The sequence below is a fragment of the Selaginella moellendorffii genome, unplaced genomic scaffold, assembly GCF_000143415.4.
Source record: "Selaginella moellendorffii unplaced genomic scaffold, v1.0 SELMOscaffold_68, whole genome shotgun sequence".
Classification (NCBI taxonomy): domain Eukaryota; kingdom Viridiplantae; phylum Streptophyta; class Lycopodiopsida; order Selaginellales; family Selaginellaceae; genus Selaginella; species Selaginella moellendorffii.
In genome coordinates, this window is record NW_003314329.1 from 610,153 (window position 1) to 620,591 (window position 10,439).

Below are 10,439 nucleotides of genomic sequence, written 5' to 3' on the forward strand. Positions count from 1 at the left end.
AAGAATTTAGGGTTTATCCTCTTCCGTACGCTTTCAAGCGTACGTCCCTTGTTCCGACCCGTTGGAGATTCCTTGGCCAGGAGGAAGAAGGATGCCAGCGTCTTCTTATCGCCAGCAGCAAGGCGTGAACTGGGGTCTGGTCGTCGGCGGCGCCGTAGCGACGGTCTTGTCGCTGGCATTCACACGGAGTAGCAAGAACAAGAGCAAGAACAAGGCGGCGGCGGCGGCGGCAGCGATTCACCCCGAGCAGCACGGCAATGGTGAGAATCCGCAGAGATTTCTTCTTCTTTCTCCCTGGTGTCTTGTTCTTGGGCCGTAATATTTCTATCTGGAATGCTCAGGTCTCGCAGCGATGGATGCCGAGTGCATGGTGTTGCGTCGCGAATCGAGCAGCGGCAGTAGCAGCAGTGGCAGCAGCAGTGAGATTTCTTCCGATGGTAAGCGCAGATTTCCTTTCCCAGTTGGTCGAGAATCGACGGAAAGCCCCTTTCTTTCGTTCTTGATTTTTTATTTTCCCTCGACTTCGTCCAGGAATCGTGCATCGCCAAGCCGTGCATCGATTGAGACACCAGCTCAAGAGCCGGGAGGAGATGATCATGGAGATGCAAGCACAGCTATCGAGCAAAGAGAAGGCGCTCCACTCACACACCTCTCTCATCGCCAATCTCGAGCGGCAACTCAAGGAAGCCAACGATTCAATCTTTGAGGTAGAGCGAGTAATCCAGGAGCTTCACGGGCCCAAGGCCAACACCAGCACAGGGCAATCCTCTGGATCATCGGGGACGACAGAAGTGGCAATCGACATGGGAACCCAGTGCAGCAGCGATAGCGATGAGCACCAAGAACACGAGTTGGAAGGAGAAAACAAGCTGATCGTCAAGAACAGCGGGAAGAACAGCGAGAACAACGAGATGGTGTTGCATGCAAAGGAAGGTGACTATCAGCTGGTTTTCGAGAGAGCCAAGCATCTGGAAGCGGAATTGCTGGGAATTCGTGCCATGGCACAAGAGATGGCCTCGCTGCTGGAAATGTCCGAGCGAGAACGATTGAGGCTCCATCACGTTGTAAGTCAACTCCAACAAAAGCTTGCGTTCCAGGTACGCTCGACATTCTTTGTTCGATTGTTTTTTTTTTAGTTTGCTTTTGTTCCTACTGTGTGTGACACGATGTGTTCTTTCCTTCTTTTTCTTTTTCCTATCATCAGGCAAAAGAGCTGAACACGATGCGAGCGACGACACACTTTCTCAAGGTGTCTCTCGGAAGCCGGTAATATTTTTCTTGGAGATTCTGGAAGTGGTGGCTAACCAGGATTTATAACTTTCGTGTAGGAGATCCGGGGATGACTACACGGACTTATACAACAAAGCTGCCAGATTATCGAGGGACGAGGATGGCAGCCCCTTACAACTCAGAAGCAGTAACGCCCAAGCAGCACGACCCACCAAGCAGCGGTATAGTGAATCAGCGTCGGTTGACAGCAGCTTGGAAGTCTCGGAGATCATCGATCCTTCTGTGAGGGACGAAAACTCCACGAGCAGCTCAACGGGATCGTACTGGTCATCAGGTGGTCGAGACGATCAAGAGCTAGAGGAGGAACAGGAGGGTGGAAGGATGGCGGACTACAGGAGTTACGATTCTCCAGGCGTAGTACGGATAGGAAGTCCCACGATTGTGGGAAGCAGGAGCTCGATGGAGAGTGGCACAGCACAGAGGTACTTGTTCAGCGACGATCAAGAGCTGGGAGAGAGCGAAGAACTGGAAGGAGGAGAAGAGTTTGCTACTGCTGCTACTGCGAGAACTACTCGATCTTCCCTGGAAGCAGTAGTGGAAGAGGAAGAGGAAGGGTCGTCTGGATCGAGCTCGGTGATGGAAGAAATGCTGGACGAAACGCTCGAAGATCTTGTCAAAGCCACGACGCCGCGTGCCACTACCATCACTGGACGACGCTCTGTATGATATGATCTTAAACAAAAACCCTTGGTGTTCCAGTTCTAGGGTTCTTGAGAGGAAGGAAAGGATCTGATCGATGGCGGCCGCCTGGAGGAATCTTCAGCACAAGTCCACCGCCGCTACCGAGTATGTGATGAAGCACGCCGGCGAGTACTACAAGACGCTGCTCGAGCGGAACAAGCATTACATCGTGGAAGAGCCGACGGTGGAGAAGTGTAACGAGCTCTCCAAGCAGCTCCTCTACACGCGCCTGGCCAGGTATGGATGGAATCCCTTGGATTGATCGCGGAATCGCGACCCTTCTCTCTCGCAGCTTGCCCCATCGCGCGGAATCGTTCTGGAAAGAGGTGGAGATCGTCAAGGCCAAGTTCCGGAATCGGCAAGAGCTGAAGCTCGAGGAGGTCGGGATCGCTGCGCTGTTCGTGGGCGAGTGCTACGCGTGGTTCTGCGTGGGCGGGATGATTGGGCGGCGATCGATCACTGGCTACCGCGTCTAGACCAAAGCTTTTGCGATTTGGAAGAGATGAGATGAGAGTAACAAGACGAATTGATGCTGTGTGTTCTTGCGGCATTCCTTTCCTTTTTAACTTTCCTTTTTGATTGGATGGAATAAAATGCTTGGACGTATCATCTTCTAGGCTATTTCTTTCTTCTAAGAGAGAAAGAGCCCTAATTCACACCTCGGCATCCGGGAGCTCCGGTCTCGCCTAGCGTCGGGTAAGGGCGCCTCCTCCTCGCGATTTCGTGATTGATCGATTGGCGCGATTGATATTTCGAGCAGATCTGCCGCAATGGGCGTGAAGGAGTACGAATGCCAGCCCCTGATTGGTAAGATCTCGGCGATGCTAAATTTCGTCCTCGCATTGGAATCCAGGGACTGAGAGCTTGCTGTGGTGTAGACTATCGGACTGTTGCTGGAGTGTCTGGGCCTCTGGTGATGCTCGACAAAGTCAAGGTATTCTGTCGCTTGTTGGAAGCTTTTCCATCGCTCATAGCTGTCGATTGATGTTCCACCAGGGCCCAAAGTTCCAAGAAATCGTGAACTTGAGACTTGGCGATGGTTCTTACAGGAGAGGTCAGGTGCTGGAGATCGATGGCGAACGGGCCGTGGTGCAGGTCATTGATTCAATCTCTTGTTCTGGCGACCGAGTTACTGAGCTTCTCCTCTTTTCAGGTCTTCGAAGGGACTACTGGAATTGATAACAAGCACACGACTGTTGAGTTCACTGGAGAGGTGGCTTGCTCTTTCTTCCTACAGTGATTTTGACTCTACTGTATGCTTTCCAGGTGTTGAAAACCCCGGTGTCCATAGATATGCTCGGTAGAATCTTTAATGGTTCTGGGAAGCCTATCGATAACGGGCCCCCGATCTTGGCAGAAGCTTATCTAGACATTTCTGGTGATACATCTTCTTCTACTTGATATTCAACTGACCTCTAGATGTTCTACAGGAAGCTCCATCAACCCAAGCGAACGTACGTACCCGGAAGAAATGATTCAGACTGGCATTTCGACCATCGACGTTATGAACTCCATAGCCCGAGGTCAGAAAATCCCACTTTTCTCGGCTGCTGGGCTGCCGCACAACGAAATTGCTGCTCAAATATGCCGACAAGCCGGACTTGTGAGACACTTGGACGCGGGGAACGTTTTGGAGGTACTTTTGTTTTCCGTTTATCTTCTGTCTGTTGTTGAGACTGATGAGTTTCTTTCGTATCCAGCGTGATGTTGAAGACAACTTTGCAATCGTCTTTGCAGCTATGGGTGTGAACATGGAGACTGCACAGTTTTTCAAAAGAGATTTTGAGGAAAATGGATCGATGGAAAGAGTCACATTGTTCTTAAACCTGGTACGTTATGGATTGACAATGCCAATGCGTTTTTACTCCTCCATCGTGCTTCGTACAGGCGAACGATCCCACAATCGAACGTATCATTACTCCCAGGATTGCGTTGACGACGGCAGAATATCTGGCTTATGATTGCGGGAAACATGTGCTTGTCATTTTGACCGACATGAGTTCGTATGCGGATGCATTGCGTGAGGTATGATCGTATGTTTCAAGTTTTTCATGAGAGTTATGATAACCATGGCTTTGTGTAGGTGTCTGCCGCTCGTGAGGAGGTGCCTGGTCGTCGTGGATATCCTGGTTATATGTATACAGATTTGGCAACAATTTACGAGCGTGCTGGACGAATTGAAGGACGAATGGGATCAATCACTCAAATTCCCATTCTCAGTATGCCAAACGATGGTACGAGATGTCTGATCATCGAGATCATCTACTGACTTACTCGCAGATATCACTCATCCGATTCCTGATCTCACTGGTTACATTACTGAGGGACAGATTTATGTGGACCGTCAACTCTACAATCGTCAGGTTTGTGCTGGTATTTTGCAGTGTACATGTAACACTGCTCTTTGGCTGCTTGTGTTTCAGATCTATCCACCTATCAACGTGTTGCCATCGCTTTCTCGTTTGATGAAGGTACCACACAGGAGCTTAATAGATATCCGGTTAACGATTTTTTGTTTTCTTTTGCATAGAGTGCTATTGGAGAAGGTATGACCCGAAAGGATCACTCCGACGTTTCGAACCAGGTGAGCGATTGTGTCTACATCATTATGCCGTTTAACACTGTCTACTGGTTTTGCAGCTCTATGCAAACTATGCCATTGGCAAAGACGTTCAAGCGATGAAAGCTGTCGTGGGAGAAGAAGCGCTGTCATCTGAAGATCTGGTAAAGCACCAGTTTTGCTTTTTGATGCCAGTATGTTAACCAACTGTGTTCCTTCCCTGCAGCTGTACTTGGAGTTCTTAGACAAATTCGAGAGAAAATTTGTCAGTCAAAGCGCTTACGACACAAGAGACATCTTCCAGTCCTTGGACTTGGCGTGGACTTTGCTCCGGATTTTCCCCAGAGAACTACTGCGCCGCATACCAGGAAAGACTCTGGATGCATTCTACAGCAGAGAGTCCGCTCACTAATCGATCGACCCGGCGGAGGGGTATGCAATTTTCTATAATCGATCGAGGTGGTATTTCTTTTATAAATTTCTCGCCGTGACTACTTAAGCGCATCAATGTGAGCTTTGCTTGCCAGAGCCAGGAAAGAAGAAGAAGAAGAATAAAAAGAGGTTTTTTCCTCCGGGAGAAAAGCAAATCTATCAGGAACGAAGTATCGATTTGTACAAGTCGGACACCAACAAGTAAGGACCGCTTTGGCTGTCAGTCATGGCAAACTCGGCCGCTCGAGTAGCTCCAGTTATGTCGCCTTGGTTCTTACAAGCCGTGAGAAGCGCAGTCCAGGATCTATCGTCGGCCTGGAAAGGCATGCACTGGAGGAGCTCCTCGGCCTCTCGAGTTCTCCCGGCCCTGGCGAACATATCAACAATCGAGCAGTAGTGCTGCTGCTCGGGAACGACGCTTCGATCCAATACCATCGAGAGAAAGAGCTCCCGTCCCAGATCCACAACGCCCAAGTGGCTACACGCTGCGAGAGCTGCCGAGAAGGTGACAGCGTTTGGCCGAGCACCGTCGAGCTCCATCATCCAGAGCAGCTCCAGAGCTCCCGAGGAGTCATCGAGATGCCCAAAGTGGGCATACGCCGCGATCATGGCCGTCCACGCCACGCAGTCCCTCTCGGGCATAGCGGCGAAGATCTGCCAGGCGTGGCGCAAATGCCCACTCTGGGCATACACGGTGAGCATCGCTGTGAGCGTGCTATCGGCCACCATTGGCGCTCGATCCAGCGCTAGCGCGGCCTCGTCCACGAGCTTGTTCCTGGCCAGAGACGCTATGAGGCAGATCCACGACACGATATCTCTCCTGGGCATTCGATCGAATGTTGCTCTGGCCTCGCTCGCGCTGCCCTCGCGGCCATAGGCTTGCATCATCGCGTTCCAGGAGACGAGATCTTTCACTGGCATGCTCTCGAACAGAGCCCTTGCGCGATCGATCTCGCCGCTGTCGGCGAGCGCGCCAAGCATGATCGTCCAGGATTTGGGGTTGGAATTGCGCTTGGCGATCTCCTCGGCCTCGCAGACCCTGCCCCCATCGGCCAATCCCGACACCATGCTGTTGGCGGTGATGGAATCCCACTCGGGCATTCGCGAGAACACCGCCGCGGCGAGATTGGCGTCGCCATTCACAGCCGCCGCCAGCAGCATCGCGTTCCAGGACACGAGCGATCGATTGGGAGCTCGATCGAAGAGATCCCGGGCCTCGATCGCGCTCCCCGATTGCCCATACGCCGTGATCATCAGGCACCAGGAGACGACGCTGCGCTGGGGCATCTCGTCAAAGATCTCCCTCGCGCACTGCATTTGCCCTCTCTGGGCATTTGCCTGGATCATACAATTGAAGGACACGATGCTCCAACGTGGCATGCGATCAAAGGCCGCGATCGCATCCACGTGGCGCTCTGACCCGGCGAATCCAGTGACGAGCGTGTTCCACGTCACAACTGTGCGGCCGTTTGGCATGGAATCAAACAGCATCCTTGCCTCATCGGCATGCCCGTTAATGGCATAAGCCGCCAGCATGGCGTTCCACGTCACGGTGTTCCTCTCTGGCATCGCGTGGAAGGCCGCCATCGCGGCGTCCACGTCGCCATGTTGGCCGTGGGCAGCCAGCATGGCTGTCCAGGTCACTACCGTACGCGCGGGCATTTTGTCGAAGAAGGAGCGCGCGTCGTACAGACTCCCCGTTTGAGCGCTCGCGACGAGCATGGAGCTCCAAGTGATCACCGATCTCTCCGGCATGGCGTGGAACGATTGGATCGCGGATTCGAGCCAGCCCATCTGGATGAATCCCTGGATCATCGAATTGAGCGTGATGATGCTGTGCTGCGGCATGCGATGGAAGAGATCTCGGGCGCTGTGGAGCTGATTGGCGGTGACGCAATTGGAGAAAAGGGAATTCCAGGTGATGACGCTGCGATCGGGCATGGCGGAGAAGAATTCCCAGGCGTTGGGCAATTGCCCATTGTGGGCATACGCGTGAATGAGGCAATTCCAAGAGTGGGAATTGGGGCATTCGAGGGCATCGAAAACGCCGCGCGATTCGTCCGGGCGGCCGCATCTCGAGTACGCGTCGATCAAGAGATTGGCGAGGAATGTGTCGTGCCTGTGATCGCTGCCGCGGATCTGAGAATGGATCCATCGCAGCTCGTGGAGATCTCTTGAGCAGCTCCTCAGTAGATGCGCTAGGCCATTGCGATCCATCCATTCACATTTTAGGGCATCATTTAAAACTGACCGTTGATTCCAGCACGATGAGATTCTAGGGTTCTTGCGATTCCAGGTTAAGAATGAATGCGAAGCGCGGCAAGGAGCGCGAGGATTTCGGTAGAATTCTCTTTGCGGTTTTGATCACTTGCAAAATTTTCCTTCTCGCCGATGCAGTTGAGTCGCGGAAGAAGGCTAAGCAAGTCGCGGATTTTTACAGCGGGCGATCCAACCAGTCGCGAGAGGAGCGCGAGTCGAGCCCGATTATCCATCTCAAGAAGCTCAACAATTGGGTGAGTGGAAAGAAAGAACGACTGCATTCTTTCCCTTGGAATTTTTCTTTACTCTCTTTGTTGTATGTAGATCAAGAGCGTTCTTATACACTTGTACGTTCACAAAGGAGATTCCGTGCTCGACCTCGCTTGTGGCAAGGTAGGATGAAATCTCTCTACATTTTTCTCGCTACTATCACTCACTTCTTAGGGCGGCGATCTGATCAAATATGACAAAGCGAACATTGGAAGATATGTTGGCGTTGACATTGCAGCTGGATCGGTAAGTCGATCGAGATTGTTTCATAGAAACAAAAGGGATCGATAGAGAAAAATCTCTGACCTTTTGTTTCTTTTCAACGAAAAGATTGATGACGCGATGAAGAGATACAACAACAGGAGGCAGAGACTGTCCTTCGCAGCGGAGCTCTTCTGTGGAGACTGTTACGAGGTAAGTAATTTTCTTTGCTCGTAAAAAATATTTGATGCATTTTGTCTTGCAGGTAGATCTCGAGAGAAGCATCCAGGGAGGCTTCGATGTTTGTAGCTGCCAGGTACTCGTCCAAATCGAATCCCTTCTTCATGGTTTTGACTATTCACTTCTTTTTTCTCTCAGTTTGCTCTACATTACTCGTGGTCGACGATAGAACGGGCAGAGCGAGCTTTGGATAATGTTTCCAGAATGCTCAACCCGGGTGGCTTCTTCATAGGGACCATGCCAGATTCGAACGTGATTGTCCAGAAGCTCCGAGCTGGTACGTTTTTTACCAGCAGCGTTGATTCCAGGGATGATGTTTGTAAGCAGCGCAAGACCTCGAGTTTGGGAACAGTGTGTATAACATAAGCTTTGGGGAGGAACACAGAACCAAGGTAGAGCTTTTACTTTTGATGAACGCCGTATACTTGCTGTTTACTTTCCAGAGATTTCCTCAAGCCACTCGTTTTGGGATCCAGTATCACTTCAAGCTCGAGGTGCGTTGTAACTTTTTCCCCCGGTTCTTAAAGCATTTCTGTTGATTGACAGGATGCTGTGGATTGCCCAGAATGGCTGGTTTTCTTCCCTTATTTCCAGTCTTTAGCGGCGAATGTAAGTATTTTAGTCAGAATGTTACATATTCCTTACTGGTTTTTTCCTGTAGTATGGGTTAGATCTTGTGCTTAAACTTAACTTTCATGACTTTGTCCACAAGCACATCAAAGACGACCACTTTATTGATCTAATGCGGAAACTCGGTGCTTTGGGAGATGGAAGTGAGTTTTGATGTTTCCTTTCTAGTTTCTATGTTTTGTTTCTTTTCTCCCAGGTAATGGAGACACCTTATCTCCAGACGAATGGGAAGCTGCTTACCTCTACTTGGTATTCGTCTTCAAAAAGGTCTTCGAATTTTGCTATTGCCTTGATGCTGTTTGTGCTAAATCAATTTTGTGTATAGAGGGGCGAGCCAGGCCCCAGACGACAACAGAACGATCGGCGAAGACAATGGAGTATGATGAAGGCTGAAGATATCAAGAAGCTAGTGACGTGAAGCTACCGAGAAAACTTCCTGTAAATTGAGAAAAGCTTTCCGTCCAGCCATATATCCCTGGAAATTGCACAATGCAAACGACTTGGTTGGCCGCCAGTAACTCATTGCAAGTCTCCACCAATTCAGGCAGTGTATTCCAAATGTTCTTCTCTACTATTGAATAATCCTGGAGATGATCACCTTGAGAAAACAAGTGGAAACCATGAAGATCCAAGAACTAAGCTTATTACAAAACTATGGTCACTTGGTGACTGGAAGTATTTTGTCTTTTTTTTTTTTTTTTTTTTGAGATTTGACTTCCTTATACGTATGATCAAAATTCCCACCACCATTTGTTACTCCAACTCTTCAAAAGGACTAAAACTGACTGTCTCTCTGGAGCTCGCTGTAGCTCTTCACCATTCAAAAGATGAGTGCTTGACTGAATAGAGTAGTGAAGCACAAGCATCCAAAAAAGCTAACATTTATTCTTCTCGCTTTCGTTTTTTGTAGCGTGACACGTCCCACGACCATTCTTGTCACAGCCCAAGGGATATAGCCTCTGGGACTATTTTATCATACTAACCAGAAATTGCCCAGCAAATGCTAGCCAGACGCATTGGAAACTCAACTCCAAAGATAACAGACATATTGCAACTACATCAAGCTCAATCTCCTAGACTCTCCAGCAATCTAGACCAAGTGCATTGCTGATGGAGGTCTACAGTAGTCTTTTGTTGGTCTCTTTCTAGTCCCAGTCAATCTTTTCTCTTGCCATTGGACTAATGAAAAACAAAATGCTCTTGAAATCAAAAGTGTTTGTCTATTCAAAGTTTACAAATACACAGTTTGTCTATAGCTACAATTGAGAAGAGGAGGAAGGCCTTAATAGTTGCCCAAGTTAGAATTCTGTCATTAGGGAGTGTAAGCCATGCATGTAGTCACCATAACCTCACTACTGTAGCCGGGTGGTCCAACTACCTTGTTGAAGGACTTGTTTTGACATGCAACCTCTTACAGCGAGAATTTGATCTCTTCTTCCCTATAGTAGCTTCCAGACTTTACGTCTCTATAATCTCTTCAGAAGAGTTTGAATTCCATCCGAGCTATACCTGCCATCAACATACCTGAGCTTAATAGTTGAATGATGAGAAAAGTTTAAGCAAGATTTGCCACGAGTCATAGTCATAGGTGATTGCGTTGGGAAAGAATACAATGCACGTTTTGTCTGAGACAAGAATGCAAAGCCTCTGCTACCCTGCGGTTTATAACTTTTGGGATCTGACCGGTTGGTGGTGTGTTTGATTGCCTGTGGCCTGCGCTGTGATGTGAACATACTAAGAAAATCACTAGGATGGAGTCCATATGTTTGGGCAGCGTGGAGAAATAACTTCACTTGTTCTTGCAGTGGTGGCACCTAGTTTGCCTCTCAATCTTGAATTTCTTACAAATGTGGCAAGTGCAGCTACTGAAATAGAT

At 49.4% G+C, this 10,439-nt stretch overlaps 5 protein-coding genes across 6 annotated transcripts; 4 read left to right on the plus strand and 1 right to left on the minus strand.

The window, feature by feature from the left end:
* The first annotated feature begins 12 nt into the window (after nt 1-12).
* LOC112340616 lies at nt 13-1,988 on the plus strand. The gene is made up of 5 exons (XM_024659387.1): nt 13-260; nt 342-437; nt 532-1,097; nt 1,205-1,266; nt 1,329-1,988. The coding sequence occupies exons 1-5, from the start codon at nt 92-94 to the stop codon at nt 1,954-1,956; spliced, it is 1,521 nt and encodes a 506-aa protein (XP_024515155.1). The 5' UTR covers nt 13-91; the 3' UTR covers nt 1,957-1,988.
* LOC9653360 lies at nt 1,966-2,577 on the plus strand. Its single transcript, XM_002985454.2, has 2 exons — nt 1,966-2,208; nt 2,264-2,577. Exons 1-2 carry the CDS (start codon nt 2,027-2,029, stop codon nt 2,445-2,447), a joined length of 366 nt encoding a protein of 121 aa, XP_002985500.1. The 5' UTR covers nt 1,966-2,026; the 3' UTR covers nt 2,448-2,577.
* A 5-nt stretch (nt 2,578-2,582) lies between these two features.
* On the plus strand, nt 2,583-5,118 carry LOC9653146 (V-type proton ATPase subunit B 2). The gene is made up of 15 exons (XM_002985455.2): nt 2,583-2,667; nt 2,732-2,778; nt 2,850-2,905; nt 2,968-3,066; nt 3,125-3,184; nt 3,238-3,349; nt 3,402-3,607; nt 3,672-3,800; nt 3,859-3,996; nt 4,055-4,205; nt 4,252-4,334; nt 4,395-4,442; nt 4,502-4,555; nt 4,612-4,695; nt 4,758-5,118. Exons 2-15 carry the CDS (start codon nt 2,742-2,744, stop codon nt 4,941-4,943), a joined length of 1,443 nt encoding a protein of 480 aa, XP_002985501.1. The 5' UTR covers nt 2,583-2,667; nt 2,732-2,741; the 3' UTR covers nt 4,944-5,118.
* A 4-nt stretch (nt 5,119-5,122) lies between these two features.
* On the minus strand, nt 5,123-6,550 carry LOC112340631 (pentatricopeptide repeat-containing protein At4g02750-like). Its single transcript, XM_024659441.1, has one exon. It carries the CDS (start codon nt 6,548-6,550, stop codon nt 5,123-5,125), a length of 1,428 nt encoding a protein of 475 aa, XP_024515209.1.
* Nucleotides 6,551-7,184: 634 nt separating this feature from the next.
* Nucleotides 7,185-9,215, plus strand: LOC9653147 (mRNA cap guanine-N7 methyltransferase 1). 2 transcript variants are annotated; one of them, XM_002985456.2, is made up of 13 exons: nt 7,185-7,303; nt 7,361-7,476; nt 7,547-7,615; nt 7,667-7,738; nt 7,823-7,906; nt 7,959-8,009; nt 8,072-8,210; nt 8,261-8,325; nt 8,377-8,427; nt 8,480-8,542; nt 8,595-8,706; nt 8,760-8,830; nt 8,889-9,215. In XM_002985456.2, exons 1-13 carry the CDS (start codon nt 7,267-7,269, stop codon nt 8,979-8,981), a joined length of 1,023 nt encoding a protein of 340 aa, XP_002985502.2. In that variant the 5' UTR covers nt 7,185-7,266; the 3' UTR covers nt 8,982-9,215. The 2 variants fall into 2 exon arrangements, with proteins under 2 accessions (XP_002985502.2, XP_024515157.1); XM_024659389.1 differs by having other exon boundaries at nt 8,261-8,427.
* Nucleotides 9,216-10,439: the final 1,224 nt, after the last annotated feature.

Coding starts and splice junctions, on each gene's coding strand:
- LOC9653147 (XM_024659389.1), top strand. CDS start 7,267: ATGAATGCGAAGCGCGGCAAGGAGCGCGAGGATTTCG. Junction 7,304..7,360: donor CAAGGAGCGCGAGGATTTCG/GTAGAATTCTCT, acceptor TCGCCGATGCAG/TTGAGTCGCGGAAGAAGGCT. Junction 7,616..7,666: donor TCGACCTCGCTTGTGGCAAG/GTAGGATGAAAT, acceptor CTCACTTCTTAG/GGCGGCGATCTGATCAAATA.
- LOC112340631 (XM_024659441.1), bottom strand. CDS start 6,550: ATGGCGGCCTTCCACGCGATGCCAGAGAGGAACACCGTGACGTGGAAC.
- LOC112340616 (XM_024659387.1), top strand. CDS start 92: ATGCCAGCGTCTTCTTATCGCCAGCAGCAAGGCGTGAACTGGGGTCTG. Junction 261..341: donor CCCCGAGCAGCACGGCAATG/GTGAGAATCCGC, acceptor TGGAATGCTCAG/GTCTCGCAGCGATGGATGCC. Junction 1,098..1,204: donor AACAAAAGCTTGCGTTCCAG/GTACGCTCGACA, acceptor TCCTATCATCAG/GCAAAAGAGCTGAACACGAT.
- LOC9653146 (XM_002985455.2), top strand. CDS start 2,742: ATGGGCGTGAAGGAGTACGAATGCCAGCCCCTGATTG. Junction 3,067..3,124: donor GCGAACGGGCCGTGGTGCAG/GTCATTGATTCA, acceptor TCCTCTTTTCAG/GTCTTCGAAGGGACTACTGG. Junction 4,443..4,501: donor CGCTTTCTCGTTTGATGAAG/GTACCACACAGG, acceptor TCTTTTGCATAG/AGTGCTATTGGAGAAGGTAT.
- LOC9653360 (XM_002985454.2), top strand. CDS start 2,027: ATGGCGGCCGCCTGGAGGAATCTTCAGCACAAGTCCACCGCCGCTACC. Junction 2,209..2,263: donor CTCTACACGCGCCTGGCCAG/GTATGGATGGAA, acceptor TCTCTCTCGCAG/CTTGCCCCATCGCGCGGAAT.